The 21,038-nt window shown below is 48.7% G+C and overlaps 1 protein-coding gene across 9 annotated transcripts in view; it reads left to right on the top strand.

The window, feature by feature from the left end:
* Positions 1-14,739, top strand: part of GATAD2A (GATA zinc finger domain containing 2A) — an 82,580-nt gene extending 67,841 nt beyond the window's left edge. For 7 of the 9 annotated variants that reach the window (XM_028713327.2, XM_028713331.2, XM_028713326.2 and 4 more), the window contains 7 exons: positions 1,198-1,290; positions 2,652-2,780; positions 4,434-4,622; positions 7,573-7,858; positions 8,863-9,155; positions 12,017-12,203; positions 13,482-14,739. In XM_028713327.2, coding sequence (XP_028569160.2) covers positions 1,198-1,290; positions 2,652-2,780; positions 4,434-4,622; positions 7,573-7,858; positions 8,863-9,155; positions 12,017-12,203; positions 13,482-13,615 — 1,311 coding nt within the window. In that variant the 3' untranslated portion in view covers positions 13,616-14,739. The remainder of the gene's footprint in view (positions 1-1,197; positions 1,291-2,651; positions 2,781-4,433; positions 4,623-7,572; positions 7,859-8,862; positions 9,156-12,016; positions 12,204-13,481) is intronic. The other 2 variants (XM_077922080.1, XM_028713329.2) reach the window with 2 other exon arrangements.
* The last annotated feature ends 6,299 nt before the right edge of the window (positions 14,740-21,038 follow it).

Genomic DNA, 21,038 nt, shown 5'->3' on the forward strand with positions numbered 1-21,038 from the left:
CAAGAGGGATCGGGGTTTCGCTGCGCAGCAATCCCTCTTGCTGTTCTGGCTTCTGAGATTCAGAATATTTTTTTTCTTGTTTTCCTCCTCCAAAAACTAGGTGCGTCTTACGGTCTGGTGCGTCTTATAGAGCGAAAAATGTGGTAATTCTTTCTGTGGTGGGGTATGGGGATTAAGCCTGAGGACCACGCTCCCTTCTGGGGAGGGCCCTGCATGGCCATGGTGGGTGGGGCCGGGGGCAAAAGTGGGCGGAGCAACATTTCAGTAGGCTGATTTCTAAATGCAGTGGCACACCACCCCTCCCTCTGGAGCAAGCATGGGGGACCTGTGGCAATTCAGGGTCCACCAGCCTCAAGCTCTCAGCTTCCCTAAGAGCTGGCTGTGTGGGGGCTGCTTGAGACTTGAGCCTGACCACATCTGGAGAGGGGGGGACACAGGGTGCCCCATCCCAGGCTTGGAGCCGTCAACGGCTGTTGAGAAGCCAAACAGAACTTCCCTGTTCAGCAGCAGTCTACCACTTTGCTTTCCGCTTTCAGGCATCCCAGCAAGACGTACAGTTGGTTGCTGGGTGTCAGCCTGGGTGTGCTCTATAGAAAACACTGTAGGGACTGAGAAGCCTCCCCCCCCCCCCCTGCCCACCCCCGTCCCTGGACTTGTTACCCTCAAGATGTTGGGCAGCGGCTCCTAGTGGCCCCCAGCAGTCAGGGAAGATGGGAACACGGAAGAAGGGGAAATCCAGCTATGTTACTGCATTGTAATTTTAAATTTTATGTTGTAAACTTTTACGCTGTAGACTTTTATAGACTTGCGTTGTGTGGTTTTACAGGGAAGCCTTTCTGCTGTTCGTTGTGAAGGCCTTTGGCTATATATATATATATATATATATATATATATATATATGGATATAGATAACGATGTAGATATTGATATATATACATACATACAATAAAAATTGATGGATTGTTTGAATGCACTGTCGTTTAGGGTATACAAATCTGAGCTAGACAGACTATGGCAGTTTCTGTATCCCCAGGACACAGGAAGCGAGAGTGCTGGGTATGGGCAGGTGGGGAAGCCAACTACCGCAACACTCCCAAGGATTTTCATTTGTCTGTTCCCTAATTGATCTCTCTTTGACCTCTCTCTCCCCCCCCCGACCCCCTGCAACGTGCCCCTTTTGGCTGATGCTCCTTGTAGCCCACCGGCTCCTCAGGAAATGCCGCGGCGACTCCCCCACCCTTGGTGCGAGGGACGCAGAGCATCGCCTCCAGCAAGTCAGCCCTCCTCCAGGTCAGTAAACACAAGGGAGCTGTCCGCACATGGCAGAACTGGAAGCAAAGCTGTGTGTGCATTTTGGGTGGGGAGTGAGGAGGTTAAGGAGGGGGATGCAGTTTGTTGGCCCGAATGCTCTGCCAGAGCCATCCCAGCAGATGAGACCTCTTGCAAGTTGGTTCAGACCAGCAAATACGCAGCCTTGCTTGAATCATAGGCAGGTCAGTTTCTGTGCTCTTTATTGGGGGGACTGGGAAGCTCACACTAATAGAGCAGTGCAAGTTTGCAGGTCTGACAGATATCCAAAGCTGTTCAACAGCAAGGGAACCAAAATCTGCACTGGTGCTCCCCAGATATATATTTTTTTCAGACCAGCAAATATGCAGCCTTGCTTGAATCATAGGCAGGTCAGTTTCTGTGCTCTTTATTGGGGGGACTGGGAAGCTCACACTAATAGAGCAGTGCAAGTTTGCAGGTCTGACAGATATCCAAAGCTGTTCAACAGCAAGGGAACCAAGATCTGCACTGGTGCTCCCCAGATATATATTTTTTCCTGAATTACAAAGCCGCCACATTTCACTCCTTCCCTCTTCTTTTTAAGCACCCAGCGGTTAAGAATTAGACACCTTCTCTCTGCATTGGGATTGACTGAGTCTCCTCAAATGTAGCCCAGTACAGGAAGTCTCCTGTAGCAGCTGAAGGAGGCTGAGGCCAGGGGAGTTGCTTATTCAGAAACACAACAGGAAGAAGGCTCTGCTGGGTTCAGTCCAGTGTAAAGACACCCCAGAGGCTGACTCTTGGGACCTTAAGTCTCCCCCAGCCACTCACCCCCCGACGGGCAACAGGCAGCCTACTTGGAGGTTCGGGGGCAAGGAAGACATCACCCCCCACCCCCAAGCAAATCTATTTATTGGTTGCATTTATATCCCCCCTTTTTCTCCATGGAACTCAAGGTGGATTACATGATTCTCCTTCTCTTTGTTTAATTCCCTGACAACAACCCTGTGATTGTGCCTTGTCAGCGACCATGGGATGAGGGCCGGTGTGGTGTGGCTAGAGCAGGGTTTCCCAAACTTGGGTCTCCAGCTGTTTTTGGACTCCTGGTCCTGCTAGCTAGGGATGATGTAGTCCAACAACAGCTGGAGACTCAAGTTTGGGAAACCCTGGTCTTCCCCAGATGCTAGCCTGACTCTAACCACTACACCACACTGGCCCTAATGCTGTTCTTTAGTCCGTTTTGGAAATCACTGGTCTGTTTTCACGACCTCCTGAAGAATATAGCAAAGATTCTGGCAACAAATGATGCATCAGTGGGTGAGGTACTTAAAGAACGGACTTCCTCCTTCACTTCCCTTGTCTCCTCTTCTCATGCCATACAGAATTCCTCGCGTATTCCCGGGACTGTTATTCCTCCCCCGTTGATCCGCGGAGGGCAGCAGGCATCTTCGAAGCTGGGCTCTCAGCAGAACACGCAGATAGTCATGCCTCCTCTGGTGAGAGGAGCACAGGTGAGCTGCTTTTCTCCACCTTGTGCTTTCCGTTTTCTTTCTGCCCCCACAGCCTCAGCTTCAAGGGCTCAGTCGGGGCTGCAGCTCAGGGCCAGAGCATGCACCCTGCAGGCAGAAGGTCCTGGGTTCAGTCTACAGCAGCTTCTCCAAGCAGGGACCCCTGTCTGAAACCCTGGAGGAGCCACCGTCCGTCAGGGTAGAGGAGAGCTTTCCAAACTTTGTGTCGCAACACCTTAGTGTGTCGGCTGCAGTGTGTAGGTGTGTTGCTGCACAAACACTCCCTACACTCCTCCTGGGGCTGCAAAAGGCGTTAGTTTAACCTCCAGTTTACTAGTGAAACTGAATGGCTGTGTCGCGAAATGATGCATGTCTAAAAAGCGTGTCACCAACATGAAGAATTTGGAAAGCTCTGGTGTAGAGAGCGTTGAGTTAGATGGAGCACAGTGCTGATCATGCCAGGGTTGCAGGTTCGATCCCTGTATGGAACAGCTTGCATATGCCTTGCAGGGGGTTGAACTAGACTAGGTGCCTTGCAGGGCGTTGAACTAGACTAGGTGGTCCTCAGCATCCCTTCCAACTCTGCAGGTCTGTGATTCTGTAGTGGGCTCCTGCTTTAAATGGCGCTTCAATCAGACATCGGGATGCATCAGCTGTTAGCCCTGCTCAGAGGACACCCATTGAAATTCCTGCATTACAGGGAGTTGGACTAGATGACCCTTATGGGTCTCTTCCAGCTCTATGATTCTATGAAAGCGAAGGACCCGGATAACTCCATGCTCTTAAATCTTGGTGGAATTCAGTTGGGTGTTTCATTATGACTGGGAGTTTGGCAGATGGGAAAAGGCTGAAATGTCAGCTTCCAACCTTGTGGTGTGGCCCAAGCGTCCCCTGGAGAACCAGTGGTGAGAGGGTCACTTCAGGACCCAGGAGAGACCAGGTTGCAAATCCCACTCGGCCATGAAGCTCCCTGGGCGCTCCCTGGCAGGGGGCGGGGAGGCAGTCACTGCCTAGCTCAACCTAACCAACCTATAGAATCATAGAATGGTAGAGTTGGAAGGGACCCCTGAAGGACATCTAGTCCAACCCCCTGCAATGCAGGAATCTCTGCTTAAGCACCCATGGCAGAGGGCCACCCACCCTCTGCTTGGAAACCTCCAAGGAAGGAGAGTCCACAACCTCCATAGGGAGTCTGCTCCGCTGTGGGAACAACTCTCACCGTCAGAAAGTTCCTCCTGAAATTTAGTTGGGATCTTCTTTCTTGTAACTTGAAGCCATGGGTTCGAGTCCTACCCTCCAGAGCAGGATAAAACAAGTTTGTTCCTTCTTCCATGTAACAGCCCTTCAGATATTTGAAGATGGCTCTCCTGTCTCCTCTCAAGTCAACCTGACATGGTTGTTGTTCTGAACTATGTATGCCACCTTGAGCTCCCTGAGGAAAAGCTGGGATATAAGTGGAGGATCAGTTTTTCTGCCATTTCTTGTCTTCAAAGGGAAAAAGAAGTTAATATTCTTGCTCTCTTATTCCCCCCTCCTTTCTGCATCTCCCCCATTGCGCCATCTTCCTCTCTGCCTTCTTCCCCCTTGGATGTCATCCTCCGCTCCCCCTCTTCTAAAATTTCTCTTCCATCCCCCCTCGGATCCCATCTATATCAGCCCATCTCTGTGTCTCCCCAGCAAATCCACAACATCCGCCAGCACTCCAGCTCGGGGCCCCCTCCCCTGCTCCTGGCCCCGCGGGCCTCCGTCCCCAGCGTGCAGATCCAGGGCCAGCGCATCATTCAGCAGGGCCTCATCCGCGTCGCCAACGTCCCCAACGCAAGCCTCCTGGTCAACATCCCGCAGGTGAGGAGCTGCAAGAGCGGGGGGGCGGGCAGGTGGTACTGGCTGGGGTCCCATTTATATGTTATATAACTCGTGTTTAGACACAGCTGCAGTGGTTGCCAGCTCACTTCCGTGTCCAGTTTGTTTATATATATATATATCTTTATTAATTTAAAATAAATACATTTATGAAAAACAGACGTACATTCAAGTAAACAAACATACAATCAAACAAACAAGTAACAGAAAAATCAAACAAACCACCACACTATTAAGATATAAGAAGATTGATATAATTATCATCATATATACTCCTGGTATTGAACACAATTATAAAATTTATAGAAAAGAAATTTAAAACTGACTTCCAATTTATCTCACTGTACTTTGTCTATCCATTACTGTTACATATTTCTTATATAATTTCTTTTTACCTCCCTACAAACTTACATTTATACAATACAGGGATCAGTCTAATTCTGCCAAGATGTTTCCTTTATTCCATAGTTTTCTAAATATTCTTTAAAGATTCTCCAATCCTTAAAGGCTTTTTGTTTTGGTTGGCCTCTTACTCTTCCTGTCGCTTTCGCTAGCTGCAGATATTCTACCATTAGGATTTGCCAATCTTCCGTGTTGGGTATTGTTGTGTTTTTCCAATTTCTTGCTACTAAAATTCTGGCCGCTTTCCGTGTCCAGTTTGAAGTTGCACATGTTTTTAGAATGTTTGATTATTTGATTGTTTGATTATTTGATGTTAGCCGCCCTGAGCCCGGCTTCGGCTGGGGAGGGCGGGATATAAATAACATTTATTATTATTATTATTATTATTATTATTATTATTATTATTATGTTGGTGTTCAAAGCCCTGAAAACTCAGGCCCCCAAAGTCTGAAAGGCAGCCTCCTGCTTTGCAGACCCTCTTGGGTGCTGAGATCAGCAGAGTGGCGATTTCTCTGACTTCAGATGCTTTGGGGGGGGGGCGTTGGGGGAAGGAGAGGTCTTCTGTGCAGCAGATCCTAAGCCTTCAAAATCTCCCCAGAGATACGTCAGGCACCTTCGCTAAACAGATTTTGACAAACGCTGAAGACACATCATTGCTTATTTAAATTTGTATGCTGCCCTATACCCGCAGGTCTCAGGGCAGTTCACGAGATAAAACCACAATATAAAAAAGACAAAATGCATAATAAAAATTAAAACAGGAACAGCACAATAATCCCCCTCCCCTCCCCGGGCATTGGATGTCAATCAGCCAAAGGCCTGCTTAAAAAGGAACGTTTTTGCCTGGCATGTAAAGGTGTATATAATGAAGGCCCCAGGCAAACCTCCCTGGGGGGAGAGCATTCCACAGACAGGGAGCCACTGCAGAAAAGGCCCCGTTCTCATGTTGCCACCCTCTGGACCTCTTGAGGAGGAGGCACACGAAGGAGGGCCTCAGAAGGTGATCTCAGTGTCCGAGTAGGTTCATATGGAAAGAGGCGGTCCTTGAGGTATTGCGGTCCTGAGTCGTTTAAGGCTTTATAGGTCAAAACCAGCACTTTGAATTGGGACTGGAAACTAATTGGTAGTGAGTGCAGTCAGACCAGGATGATGATAATAATAATAATTATTATTATTATTATTTATACCCCACCCATCTGGCTGGGTTTCCGCAGCCACTCTGGGCAGCTCACCACAGAATTAATGATAATGACAAAAAAGCAATAAAACATCAGACATTAAAAACTTCCCTAAAGAGGGCTGCCTTCAGATATCTTCTAAAAGTCAGATAGTTGTTTATCTCCTTGAAATCTGATGAGAGGGCATTCCACAGGACAGGCACCACCACCGAGAAGGCCCTCTGCCTGATTCCCTGTAACCTCACTGATGGCAGGGAGGTGGACCTCAGGCTGAACGATGGGAGTGAAGACAATTATTTACCCCCCCCCCCCCCAGCCGCGGGGCTGGGGCGGGGGAAGCCCGAGCTTCCCCTGACCCCAGCCCCCAGAACAGGCTGCTATCCGCAAGCTCCCCCGGGCGCGCAAGGCTTGCAGATAGCTTCCTGAAACCTGCATTCGCTCCATAGGACGCACACACATTTCCCCTTCATTTTTGGAGGGGGAAAAGTGTGTCCTATAGGGCGAAAAATACGGTACTACTATGCTATATAAAGTTGTATACCACCATAGGATCTTTGGATAAAGTGCAGTATATAAATGGAATAAATAGAAAATAAAAAAGTGTTTTTGATATTGTAACCTGCCGTAGGACCTTAGGGTGAATGGTAGGCAATGAATGAGGGTGGTTATTGTGATAATATATCATTATTTCATAAAATTTATACTCGGCTTCATTGGTTTTTTAAAAAATGAATAAAATAAGAAAACTGTTTGAATCAATCAATAAGAATATTATTTTAGCCCAGGGTTTCCCAAACTTGGGTCTCCAGCTGTTTTTAGACTACAATTCCCATCATCCCTGATCACGGGTCCTGCTAGCTAGGGATGATGGGAGTTGTAGTCCAAAAACAGCTGGAGGCCCAAGTTGGGGAAGCACTGTAATCTAGCCAAAGGCCATGACAAGTTTGTAGCCGTAATATTAACAAGATAATGCAGAACATACACCTGCGATATAAACTGACATCCGTGGTGTGGGCAAAAGGAGACAGCGGAAAATGAGCTTAATTTCAAATTAAACCTCCCAATCACCAAAGCAGCTTATAGCAATTTTATCTGACTCATTGTTCCCAATCCTTTTTGCAGCCAGTGATCAAATTACTGGTCGCAACTGTCAAAACTTTTAAAAACAAGCAAGCAAGCAATGAGCTCTTATTTCAGTGTGACGGCACCAGGGCGGTGCAGTCTGCATGAATCATAAGAGTCCCAGAACCATAGGGGTTGGAAAGGGACCCAAGGGTCATCTAGTCCAACCCCCTGCAATGCAGGAATATCAGCTCAACACAACCCCTTTTCTTTCCTTCCCCCTCCCTCAGGCCTCGCCAACTTCGCTCAAAGGTGCGGCCGTGACGGCGGCCCAGGTGAACGCTGCAGCCACTGCCACCAGTGTAGCCTCCATCGTCAACTCCAATGACTCCCCTGCCAGCCGCCAAGCGGCCGCCAAGCTGGCGCTGCGGAAGCAGCTGGAGAAGACGCTGCTGGAGATCCCTCCGCCCAAGCCGCCGGCCCCCGAGATGAACTTCCTGCCCAGCGCGGCCAACAACGAGTTCATCTACCTGGTGGGCTTGGAGGAGGTGGTGCAGAACCTTCTAGAAGCTCAAGGTAAGAAGAGGGACGTGCACACACATTCTCTCCTCCCTCAAAAAGCCTTCTTTTCTCCTTTTTAAACTGGAATCCAAGGCTACCTTCACAGCATACGTTTAAAGCAGGGTGATATCCCTTTAAGCAGTTGTGGTGTCCCCCAAGGGATTCTGGGAGCTGTAGTTTTGATGAGGGTGCTGAGAGTTGTTGGGAGGACCCCTGCCCCCATTCCCCTCCCAGAATTCCCTGCGAAGGTGGAAGGATTGCTAATCCACATATTTAGTAAGAATAAGGGTAGGACCTGAACCAATGGATTCAGATGACTAGAAATGCCACAGCAGGCAGAACAGCCTGAGCCCAAAGAAACCCAGACTTTTCCTTTAAAATGTAAAACATGCCCATCTGACATGTTGGGCCTCCAAAAAGAGGACGTGTCTGTCTGGGTTTTCCCGGACGTATGGCAACCCTACAAATGACAATAAAGGAGATTCCAACTGAACATTAGGAAGAACTTTCTGAGGGCAAGAGCTGCTCAACAGTGGGGCAGACTTTCTCGGAAGGTGGTGGGCTCTCCTTCCTTGAGACTTGTAAGCAGAGATTGGGTGGTTCTCTGTTAAGAACTTTGAGAACTTAAAGAAGAAAAGACACTTGATCCACATATTTACTGGCCCATTCCAACCGGACTGCTCCTGCGCAATGAAAGCATTTTGGTTCCTGAAAGTCATTCTGATTGTACAGGTAAAATATAATGGATAGAATTCTAGTGTGTGAAAACCGTCCCGGTCCAAGGATCCCCAGGCATTCACTTCCAGATGGTGGAGAGTCAGGTGCCATCTTAGCGCCTGGGCATCGCAAGCTGGCGAATTTCCAACAGGGCTTGGGTGTGCTTTCCAGCTCTGCAATTCTGTGACCTGCGTGCATCCCGCAACTTTGGGCAATTGATGGGTTGGGGGTGGGGAAGGGCTGTCCTGTTTCGCTTCTTCTTCTTCTGGGCTGACTTGCTCCGTTTCTCCCTCTCCCTGCAGGCAAGGTTTCCGCTGCCCCTTCCTCTCAGGACCCCTACACATGCGTCCAGTGCAAGACGGACTTCACCTGCCGGTGGCGGGAGGAGAAGAGCGGCTCCATCATGTGCGAGACATGCATGTCCTCCAACCAGAAGAAGTCGCTGAAAGCCGAGCACACCAGCCGGCTGAAGGCCGCCTTCGTCAAGGCCCTCCAGCAGGAGCAGGAGATTGAGCAGCGGATACTGCAACAGGCGGCCTCCCCCGTCCAGACCAAACCCGAGCAGATCGCACAGCAGCATCACTCGCTCAAGCAGGTGGGGACACGGCACTTTCCCTCGCTTTTAGTTCATAAGAACCGAAGCATTGGAAGGGGCCCTGGGGGTCATCTAGCCCAACCCCCTGCAATGCGGGAACTGGCAGTTGTTCCTTGCAGGAACTGAACCTGCAACCTTGGCATTATCAGCAGCATGCTGTATCCAACTTAGCTTTCCAGTTAGTTTGTTCTGCAGGGGAGAGCCATTTCCCCACCTGTGCCAGGTGACAGTGGTATAGAAATACAAGATCGTTGGCCTGCCTCACAGGGTTGTTGTGGAGGATGAGGCCTGGAGGAGGAGAGCCGTGTACTTGGAGCTCTCCTTGGAGGAAAAGGTGGGATATATGGCTCCATGGTAGGGCTGGGCAATATATTGGTAAAGGTAAAGGGACCCCTGACCATTAGGTCCAGTCATGGCCGACTGGGGTTGCGGCGCTCATCTCGCTTTACTGGCCAAGGGACTTCCGAGTCATGTGGCCAGCATGACAAAGCTGCTTCTGGCGAACCAGAGCAGCGCACGGAAACGCCGTTTACCTTCCCGCCGGAGCGGTACCTATTTATCTACTTGCACTTTGACGTGCTTTCGAACTGCTAGGTTGGCAGGAGCAGGGACCGAGCAACGGGAGCTCACCCCATTGCGGGGATTCAAACCGCTGACCTTCTGATCAGCAAACCCTAGGCTCTGTGGTTTAACCCACAGCGCCACCCGCGTCCCTTTTGGCAGATCCCTTTTGGTATATTGGTAGATCGTCCAAAACTGGTTTGAAGTCCATATGATAGTGGTTTCATAATTTGTGACTTGGCAATATATCACAAATCATGGGGTGTGTGCGCTATGCCAAAATCACAATGTGGGAAAAACCATGAAGCCAGCCAATGCCACTACCTAGCTCCACAATATTTCAGTCATTGTGATGTATCATATATGTTTAGCTGGTAATATATCACGATGTTGCAAACCAAATATTGCCCAGCCCTACTCAGTGGTAGAACCACCTGCCTTGCAAGCAAAAGATCGCAGGTTCAATCTTTGGTGCTTCCAAACAGGGTTGAGAAGGACTTTATGCCTGAAACCCAGGAGTGCTGCTACCAGTCAAGTACAGTGGTGCCCCGCAAGACGAAAAACTCGCTAAACTAAAGGGTTTTCCATTTTTTGAGTCATTCCGCAAGACGAAATGCCTTGCGAGTTTGTTTCCTTTTTCTTAAAGCCGCTAAGCCGCTAATAGCCGCTAAGCCGCTAATAGCCGTGCTTCACAAGATGAAAAAAGAGACTCGCGGAACGGATTAATTTCGTCTTGCGAGGCACCACTGCACAGTAACCTCTAGTTACGAACTTAATTTGTTCCGGAGGTCCGTTCTTAACCTGAAACCTGAAACTAGAGGCGTGCTTTCACTAATGGGGCCTCTTGCTGCCGCTGCACCGCCGGCACACGATTTCCGTTCTCATCCTGGGGCAAAGTTCTCAACCCGAGGTACCACTGTACAGACAGTACTGAGCTCGATGGAGCAGTGGTCGGACTCGGTAGGAGGCAGCTTCCTATGTTCCAAATGTAATAAAGTAAATAATAATAAAATACGTTTATACAATTTGCAATCAGATGAGCAGGGGTGGGTCCTAAAATAGGGAGGGGTGGCTGGCTGTAATGACTGGCCAGCTAAACCAGGTGAGGGGAGTCCATGGGTCTCAAACCCACAGTTAGGGGCTTCTCCTGCATGCGAAGATCGGCTCCGGTGGATGGAGCGGATGAGACCAAGAGGGGGTCCAGTGGTCCAGAAGGCGGTTTCTGCGCATGCTGTGGAGGGAAGTGAGGGGCAGATGGGGCTTGTCCACCTGGGAAGGGAGCCCATTAAATAGAAGGAAGATCCTAAACCTCTGCTGCCTTGCAGGGTATCTTTGGGAGAAGAAAGGGCTTGGGAGTACACCATACACAATTCCAGAGTAGAGTCCCTAAATCAGTTGGATGGTGTCTTGTCCTCCTCCTTCTGGCAACTCCTGCAGCCCAGCTGGTGTCCACCATCTTGCTCTGATTTCCTTTGGACCCCCTCAGAGAGGTCAAGAGGGGGGTCTTGTCGTCTGGGCTGCCCAGGACTTTCAGAAACACTGCCCAGGCTTGCACCCCAGGGAGCTGCTGCTCATCAGCGGTTTGGTTTCACCACCAGAGATGCCCTCCATTGTCTCTCGAGACAATGCCAGCTACAATATAATCCACATGCGCACACCTCTCTTGGGTGCCAAGGACCAGGGGAAAGAGCTGTGTCTTCCAGCAGGCAGTGGAAGTGCTAAGTGCGCCTCTGTCATATGGACCGGCAGCTTGGTTCGGTGTCAGGCAGCTTCCTCTCTGCCTGTTTAAAACAATGAGGACTGGGATCTTAGCTTTGATTTTAAGGGGATGACCATGACTCCCTGCTTGTAGAAGGTCCTAGGACTCGGGTAGGCGGAGTGTTGCCTGGAGCACCACCACTCAGGGCTGGACCACCTGTTATGCATGCAGAAGGTCCCAGGTCCGAGCCACAGTAGGGCGGAGACACACCTGAGTCTGACACCCTGGAGAGCTGCTGCCGGCCCGTGCAGGAAATACTCCACTAGCCAGCTGCCTGCATCTCCAGTATGAGGCCAACTTCCATCATCCTTACGGATCTAGAACAGTGTTTCCCAAACTTCAGTCTCTGGCTGGTTTTGGACTACAATTCCCATCATCCCTGAGCCACGAGGATGATGGGGGTTGTAGTCCAAAAACAGCCAGAGACCCGAGTTTGGGAAACGCCGAATGCTTCCCAGAGTTCTCACATGGGCAGCGAGCGGGACTTTTGCTCCGGCCTCTCTCTCACCTTCCTCCTCTCTTCCCGTTTCCCCTCGCCCAGGCCTCCAGCCAGCTTCCCCGCAGCGCCAGCACCCCCCGCGGAGTGTTGCATGCATTTAGCCCGTCGCCCAAGTTGCAGAACGCCGCCTCCAGTGTGGCCGTGCTTGGCGGCAGGCAAGGTAAGCGTGCTCAGAGACCCGCCGGCAAAGGAAGTGCTTGCACTTGGAAGAAGACTCTCGTCAACGCAGGTAGACCACTCGCTCTCGGGAACACTCTTAAAAACAAATATTTGCCCTCGCTGGCTGCGCTCCCTTGCCCAGCCGGCAAAGGGGGCAAGGCTGGCTCTTCTCTTCTCTTCTCCTGGGTGAAAAGGGTGCTTCTCTATTCCTTTAATTAGAATTATTAGTTCTCCCTCCGTCTTCCCCTCTCTCTCCTCTTTGGTGCCTTTTGCAAAGCATTCTGGGACTCCAAACCGCCTTGCAGAATTTCCCTCCTGGGACGCTTTCTCTCTCTTTCGGTGGCTTCTCAGGGCCCTGCTTATAAAACTTTGATTTATGATTGTTTGTGTTTTTTGTAGAGTTGGGAGGGGGCCCAAAGGGTCACGCAGCCCAAACCCCCTGCAGTGCAGGAATGCAATTTTTAATTGATTGGTTCACATTTGCATATGGATGAAAAGAATCTCATTGTCTTTTGGGAGGCTTGTGGTGGGGGGAGAGGCTGTAGCTCAGCGGCAAAGGGATAATACGACAATTCATAATAATAATAATAATTTTTTATTTATGCCCCACCCATCTGGCTGGGCTTCCCCAGCCACTCTGGGCAGCTTCCAACAAAATATTAAAATACAGTAATGCATCAAACATTAAAAACGTCCCTAAACAGGGCTGCCTTCAGATGTTTTTTAAAACTCAGGTAGTTGTTTATCTCTTTGACATCGGATGGGAGGGCGTTCTACATGGTGGGTGCCACCACCAAGAAGGCCCTCTGCCTGGTTCCCTGTAACCTCACTTCTCGCAGTGAGGGAACTGCCAGAAGGCCCTTGGCGCTGGACCTCAGTGTCCAGGCAGAAAGATGGGGGTGGAGACGCTCCTTCATGTTAGTGGTTTCTTTAAAAACCACAGACTCAAAAGGTTTGTGCTTTTTCACATTGCCAGCATAAATGAACACATGATTCAGTAACTGTTCCTTTTGATACCTTGCATTCTGGCCCCCCCCCCATTTTTTTTTATAAAATAGTAGAATTGTAGAGCTGAAAAGGACCCCGGGGGTCATCTTGTCCAACCCCTGCAATGCAGGAATCTTTCTCGAGGTGGGGCTCAAACCTCCGACCCTGAGGTTAAGAGTCTCTAATAGTCTCGTGCTCTACTGACTGAGCTTTGCCTCCAAAACCATCCGCACGCTCCGGCAGAGTTTGCCATTAGCGGGAACGATTGTCAGTTACCACGTACCCTGTATGTGCAGACCTGTGCTGTGCCACACACACACACCCTGACCCCCTCTTTCCTTTCTTTCTTCCCTCCCTCCAGGTGGGACACTGAACTTTGTCAACCCCAGTCTCGCTGTGCATAAAACTGCTGCTTCGGCTGTGGACCGCCAGCGCGAGTACCTCCTAGACATGATCCCCCCGCGATCCATCTCTCAGTCTGCCACGTGGAAATAACGCAGGAACCTCCGCCTAGAGTGGAAGACTTCTCCCTTTTTCTTCTTGTCCCCCCCCCCTCCGTTTCCCCACCCTCCCCAACCCAACCTTCGATTCCGCCACCTGCCCAGCATCCCACCATCCGGTGGGGAAAACGACGACGACAACAGCAAGCCTGCTTTCAAGCCTCGCCCGGATCACGCCTGCAAAGGTCGCAGGAGGGAAAAGCTTGCTCCCGCCAGCGCCTCTCTCAGCAAGGAATGGGGGCGGCAGAGAGGGGCAACGACACTTCCCTGCAGGGTGGAACGGACACTCGGGGAGGTTGCAACGGACATTAGGCAACCGGACTTTCGCATTTTCATTATTATCATTTTTGTTCTGCTGTCTTCGAGAGGAGAGTCGCCTTTATCATTCTTTCCTGCTGGCCACACACACCCTGAAACTTATTTTGTCTCTCTTATTAGCATTTTTTTTGGAGGGGGGGGGAGTTACATGTCATTCTTTCCCCCCCAGCCAGCAGTAGTACAGAACGAGGATTAATTGTGCAAGAAACTCGCTCTCTCTCTCTGTCTTTCTCGCCTGCTTTCGTCCCACCCTCCCCTTTAAAGAAAAAAAAAAAGGCCGCTTTTTTTTTTTAGTTCCTTTTTAGATTTTATCGTTGTCGTTATTATTATTATTATTATTATTATTTCCGTTTCTGAGCGATCGTACAACGGTCGTTAGCGATCAAGGATGTACTATTTCCCGCTCACGGAAAGTGGAACTGGGACCCAGCGCTTGTGGAGAGAGAAATCCGCAAAGGGGACGGACTGGCTCCAGCCCTGCCTTTTTCGTTTTTGCTCCCCCCCACCCCTTTGCAATTCCCGTGGTGGCAACGTGATAAACGGAGGGGGCAGCCAGGGGGTTGTTGCGGTGGAGGGAGCCTGAGTGGCTTCTTAGGGCTGTTGGTTTTATTTTTTGATTAAAAAAAGACAAACCCGCTGATAACTTATGTTGTGAACAAATGCAAAACGGACTCTCCGCCCCCCCCCCCCGAAGATGTGGAGCGACAGGACTCAGCGGGGAGGGGGGGTTGCGTCAAGGGGGGGGTCGGAGGCGCACCTGTCTTGTCTTTCTTTGAAATAAACAGGATCCTGTCTCAGATAGATGTTTTGCCCCGGACATTTGATAGCCCCAAAACTTTACCGGACAGTTTAAAAGGAGTTTTCCTTCATCTGGAGAGAATGAACTGTGGGGAGGGGGGCTGAGCCTCTCTTCCCCCTTCCCCACCCCAAACATCCCAACAGGGATCAAGGAAGAAGAGATGTATACTTTTTTTGAATTTTTATTTTAAAATCTCTACTGGGTCCCTCCCACCCCCCTCTCCTCCTTCCGTCGTGCGCTTTCTGTGGCCAGGGGGAGTTGTACTTTGGATCTCCAGAAGCCATATGCAGTTTTAGGCAACCTGGAGTAAAGAAAAGGTCCGGTGGATTTTGGGAAAGGAAATTTTGTGGGGAGGCTTTTTTTTTTTTAAGAAAAGGGGGTGGGAGAGAACATTGATTCAGCTGTGCCACTAGATAGAGCCTCCCTCAGCCGCCGTTTGCTACCAGTTTTTTTTTTGGGGGGGGTGCAAAACGGCCTTCGTACTCTTTGAAGAGTTTTCCGCAGGGCTGGTCACTGTCCTCAAAGCACATCCCAGACCCTGCTCACAGTGCCCCAGACATCATTCTCCTCCTCCCAACAAGCAAATTCTCTCCCCCCTGCCCCCCCCAAATGTTTAATTTCTAGTAGCACCTTGGGTAACCTTTATTTTTGCTTTAAATTGCATTCCCCACCCCTACCCCATACACACACAAAAACAGAATACTCCAAGCTTTAAATCAAAGGAGCACCTACAGTTTGTTCCCTCTTTTGTGTTTTTAAGGTTGTTTAAAAAAAAACTTTTATTTTCTAGAGGTGGAATTACAGCCCCCAGTTTTTAAAATGACTTATTCCTAACAACATGTTGGTACTAGATCTAGTGCTGATAGGAGAGGGGTTCGTTGCAAAATGAAAAATAAAAATTATATAAATATATAAATATATATATCTATATATAAAGAGGAAGGGGTGGGGAAGGGTTAATGCAGTTGAACCTCTCTCTCTTTTTTCAGGCGGGGGGGCAGTGGGGGAGCCAGTCTGGTATTTTGTTAGCAGCAAGTTAGATACTTAATTTAAAATAAATTTTTAAAAATACAAAAAAAAATTACAAAACAACCATTGCTGTACAGGGGTGGGGGGGGAGTGAGGAGGGGGGGGTCCCCTCTTCAGATTATGACTGTTGCATTGTAATAAAAAGCTCCTTATAATTCCTCTTTCTTTCTTTCTTCTTCCCCTCCCCACAAGTGTGGATATTTGGGTTTTAACTATTCTACATGGACCTGTCTATTTGTGATAATATTCCACCTCCCCCCCCCCCCATGGAGCTCAAGGGAGCGAGTCCTCCCCATCTTCATCTTCATAAGAATCCTGCGAGGTCGACCAGGGCTGAGGGTGATCGCTTCTGACGCAAGGTCACCCCTAGCAAGCTTGGTGGCTGAATGGGAGGATTCAAACCCTGGTCTCTCTCTCAGGTCCTAGCTCAACACCTAACTGGCACTGTTGTCTAAAGCAGTGTTTTTCAACCTTTTTTGGGCAAAGGCACACTTGTTTCATGAAAAAAAATCACGAGGCACACCACCATTAGAAAATGTTAAAAAATTTAACTCTGTGCCTATATTGACTATATATAAAGTAATTCTCTTGAATAGGAATCAAATAGACACAAAGAAAGTATTTTATAATTACTTTATTATGAAATAGTAAGTAAACAGAAATGTGAAAAATTATGAAATACTTTATTTTTAAATCTTTCGAATTTTTCAATTTTTCCCACGGCACACCAGGCAACATCTCGCGGCACACTAGTGTGCCGCGGAACAGTGGTTGAAAAACACTGGTCTAAAGGGTCCAGCGATGTCATACATGGAACAGACCACCTGAAACCATTCGGTTGTGTCTGACCTCAGCTGTCCTACATCCCTGGCATCTCTACATAGGGTTGCAAAGGATTCCGTGCCAAAAATCCCAGAGAGCCACTTTTTTTATTATTCAGTATAAGGCCGCATCCTCTGTTGATCTGGGCCCCAGGTAGCCAAGAACCAGATCCAGCGTTGGGAATTAGCCAGCCTGCTGCAACGCCAAGGTGGTCCGTCTGCGGCCGTCCAGCTATCCCTGAACTCCCCATTCCCAAGTCTGGATAAACATCCTTTGGCATGCACTGATCCCCATGCCTTCCTCCTCAGCTACAGCAAAATCACTAGCACAATTTATTAGGGGGTGTGTGCAGACATGAAGAATGACACGGGGTGGGGTGGGGGAGTGAAGGCACTTGGTGAAAATTGGGGGGGGGGGGGGTTGAACATTGTTGCGTCCTGGAAAAATGTCATCAGAGACTGGCGTTGCTCATGCCCTATCAATTTGCTCTTAAGGACTAGAACAGTGGTTCCCAAGCGGGGGGGGGGGGGCACCTCCTCGGTTCTAATAATACAATGGTACCTCGGGTTAAGAACTTAATTCATTCCGGAGGCCCGTTCTTAACCTGAAACTGTTCTTAACCTGAAGCGCCACTTTAGCTAATGGGGCCTCCCGCTGCTGCTGCTGCGCCGCCGGAGCACGATTTCTGTTCTCATCCTGAAGCAAAGTTCTTAACCTGAAGCACTATTTCTGGGTTAGCGGAGTCTGTAACCTGAAGCGTATGTAACCTGAGGTACCACTGTAATAGTAGTAATAATAAATTTCTCATACCCCTCCCCAGCCCCAGCTTCCAACAAAATACAGCATCAAATATTAAAAGTTTCCCCGCCTTCAGGTGTCTTCTAAAAGTCAGAAATACTTGCTTATTTCCTTGACATCAGACAGGAGGGCGTTCCACAGGGCAGGCGCCACCACCGAGAAGGCCCTCTGCCTGGTTCCCTGTAACCTCACTTCTTGCAGGGAGGGAACCGCCAGAAGGCCCTCGGAGCTGGACCTCCGTGTCTGGGCTGAATGATGGGGGTGGAGACGCTCCTTCAGGGATACTGGGCCTAAAAGACAGGATTACCTAGCAGGGTCGGTTGATTTCCACCCAGCCAATTAACCTATTTTTCAACTGCAGATTGTCTCACTCAGAGCAGACCCACGGAAATTAAAAGGACGTGGCTTATTTTTACCTATTCATTTCAGTGGGTTTACTAGTCTAGAACCTTGCTAGTTCCAGTTCAGCTCAACAGAACTGTAGCATAGGAAGGGGCCTCTGAGGGTCATCCAGCCCAACCCTCTGCAATGTAGGGGCCACAGCTAAAGAATCCCTGGCAAGCTCTGTTTAGAAAACCTCCAAGGAGAGAGGGTGTTCCGAGTATTTCTGAACATGCACAGAGTGCATTTAAAATCTTAAGAACCGGCAATAAGTAAGAACATCCTTAAACTGTTTATTCTGTTGGATTAGAGGGCTTCTCCCAACTCTAACAGGACTTCTAACTAAGCAGGGCAAGGACTTGCCTTGTATAGTTTTAGAAGTTATTTAAAAATAATCGGGAGCAAATGAACACACACACACCCCAAAAAAGCACCCAGTACCTTAGCCCAGTTTCTTTTCGTCTGCCCTTTGTCCCCCTCTCTGGTAACATCGAAAATTTTGATGACCTGACTGGCTGCTTCTAATTTCTGTCGCCACATTCGCTGTTTTGAGGAGTCATTTAAACCCTGTGAGGTAGGCTATTTATTAATTATTTATTAATAATTACTATTATTATTTACATTTATATACTGCCTTTATTTTCCAATGAGCTCAAGGTCGTGTGTTTGGTTCTACTCCTACCTATTTCAGCCTCACAACAATCCTGTGAGGTAGGCAAAGCCCCACCCAGTGAACTTCACGGCTGCTAAGGGGGATTTGGACCCTAGTCCCTAACCACTACACCGCACTGCCTCACATTGTTGGACTCCCATCATCCCTGAATCCCTGGCCATGCTGCCTCAGGCTGATGGGAGCATCAGGGTTTTAAAAAAACCAAAATTGTATATATGTGTGCCTGCAAAACAAACTGAAGGGGGCATAATAAAGGAATACTGTTAAAGCAGGTTGAAGGCAGCATAAAGTTAGACGTTATTTCATTTTCATTTCACTTTTAATTTGTATCCCGCCTTTCTATATTTCTATAGAAAGGTGAATAACGAGCTGAAGAAACAACAAAATAGACAGCAAATATAAGACACTTAATAGACAATCTGACCCAATACAAAAAAGTGACGATTAAAAGAAAAATTTTAAATAAACAATTTGTATCAACTAAAGCAGTATTCAGTAATTCATTAGAATGTAATAAACAGCGAAATATCAAATAAAGGGACACGGGTGGCGCTGTGGGTTAAACCACAGAGCCTAGGGCTTGCCGATCAGAAGGTCGGCGGTTCGAATCCCCGCGACGGGGTGAGCTCCCGTCGCTCGGTCCCAGCTCCTGCCCACCTAGCAGTTCGAAAGCACGTCAAAGTGCAAGTAGAAAAATAGGTGGGAAGGTAAACAGTGTTTCCGTGCGCTGCTCTGGTTCGCCAAAAGCGGCTTAGTCCTGCTGGCCACATGACCCAGAAGCTGAACGCCGGCTCCCTCGGCCAGTAAAGCGAGATGAGCGCCGCAACCCCAGAGTCAGCCACGAATGGATCTAATGGTCAGGGGTCCCTTTACCTTTATCAGCAAATAATCATTAAATGTTGTTGTTTAGTTGTCTTACTCATGTTCGACTCTCCGTGACCCCATGAACTAGAGCATTAAATAGTTTTTTAAAATTACTAAACTAATCAATAAAATAACTGCAAATCACAATGCATGAAATACCACAAAACATACAAAACCATGAAAAAGAATCAGATTGAGAAACAAGGACACACAACTTAATTCAGGGATATATATATTTTAAAAAAATATCATTGAACTTGTTCCAAAACATTACCAAACGTACAATTTTCTCCCTGAACCTGTTAAGACTTTTTTTTTTGCACATGGGCAAATTTATCCTTTTCTCCTGGAAAGCAAGCCCTCTGAAGGCTGGGCCAGGGTGGCGTGACTGGTAGAGGGAGACCGCTGCTCACCTGCTTGGCATGCAGAAGCTCCCAGGTTCAATCCCCGCTGATGGTCTCCTTGCGTAGAGAATCACACAATGGGAGAGTTGGAAGGGACCCCACGGGTCATCTAGTCCGACCCTCTGCGATGCAGAAATCAGCTGAGGGCGGGGGGAAAGCCCTTTCTCTGCTTGATGCGCTAAATAAAAAAGCAACTTCCCCTCTTTCTATTTCAGTTACAATCAGGGCCAGATTTAGGTTCAATGAGGCCCTCAGCTACTGAAGGTAATGGGGCCCTTTATATGTCCAGCTGACCTTTGTCAACAACAAATTGTCGCTGTTTTTTGTGCTGAATATATGCTATATGGTAATTGCAGACAAACGCCGGCTCCCTCGGCCTATAGAGCAAGATGAGCGCCGCAACCCCAGAGTTGGTAACGACTGGACCAGGGGTCTGCAACCCGCGGCTCCGGAGCCACATGTGGCTCTTTTACACCTTTGCCGCGGCTCCGGGGCGGATACTAGCGAGGGGAGGAGGCGCATTGTGCGCCCCGACACTCCCCACTGTGGCGGGTGCTGTACTGGCTGTGACGTCGCATGGAGGCGGTGCGTGCGTTAGTCACGCACCGTCCCGACGTCACCTTCCCGCTGTTAGATCGCGGCTCCGGAGATATATTTGTTTTAAATGTCGCAATGGTTTTGCGGCTCCCAGTTGTTTTTTCCTTCGGAAACGGGTCCAAGTGGCTCTATTTGTCTTAAAGGTTGCAGACCCCGGGACTGGACCTAATGATCAGGGGTCCCTTTACCTTTACTAGGTATCTCGAGCCATTTTCACATAGCAAAATATGTATTTTATCAAAATAATTGTTGAACTGAAATACAATTAAGAAGAAGTACAGTATATTAATAGTGAAGTAATTATTAAGTTTGGTTTTGGAACGCTTTGGTTTTGGAACAGACTTCTGGAAAGGATTAAAGTTTGAGAACCAAGGTACCACTATATAGAAATGAGCAAACCAGTGATATTTTAGGAAGCAGGCGGGACCCATGACTTACATCACAGGAGCCTACACAACACAAAACACGGTTGCTGCATGTAGGTTTTATTTGTTTTTTGTCTTATGTTTTGCAAATGTACATCCAGTGTTTTTTCCTTTCATTTTTTGGGGGGCCCCCAAGAGAATGGGGCCCTAAACTAGAGCTTATTGAGTTTATGCGTAAATCCGGCACTGAGTCCGACGCCCTGCGATGCAGAAATCAGCTTGTTGTTTAGTCAATTAGTAGCGCCGGACTCTTCGGGTGACCCCCTGGCCCAGAGCACGCCAGGCACTCCTGTCTTCCACTGCCTCCA

This window comes from Podarcis muralis, chromosome 18 (genome assembly GCF_964188315.1).
Source record: "Podarcis muralis chromosome 18, rPodMur119.hap1.1, whole genome shotgun sequence".
Taxonomy (NCBI): domain Eukaryota; kingdom Metazoa; phylum Chordata; class Lepidosauria; order Squamata; family Lacertidae; genus Podarcis; species Podarcis muralis.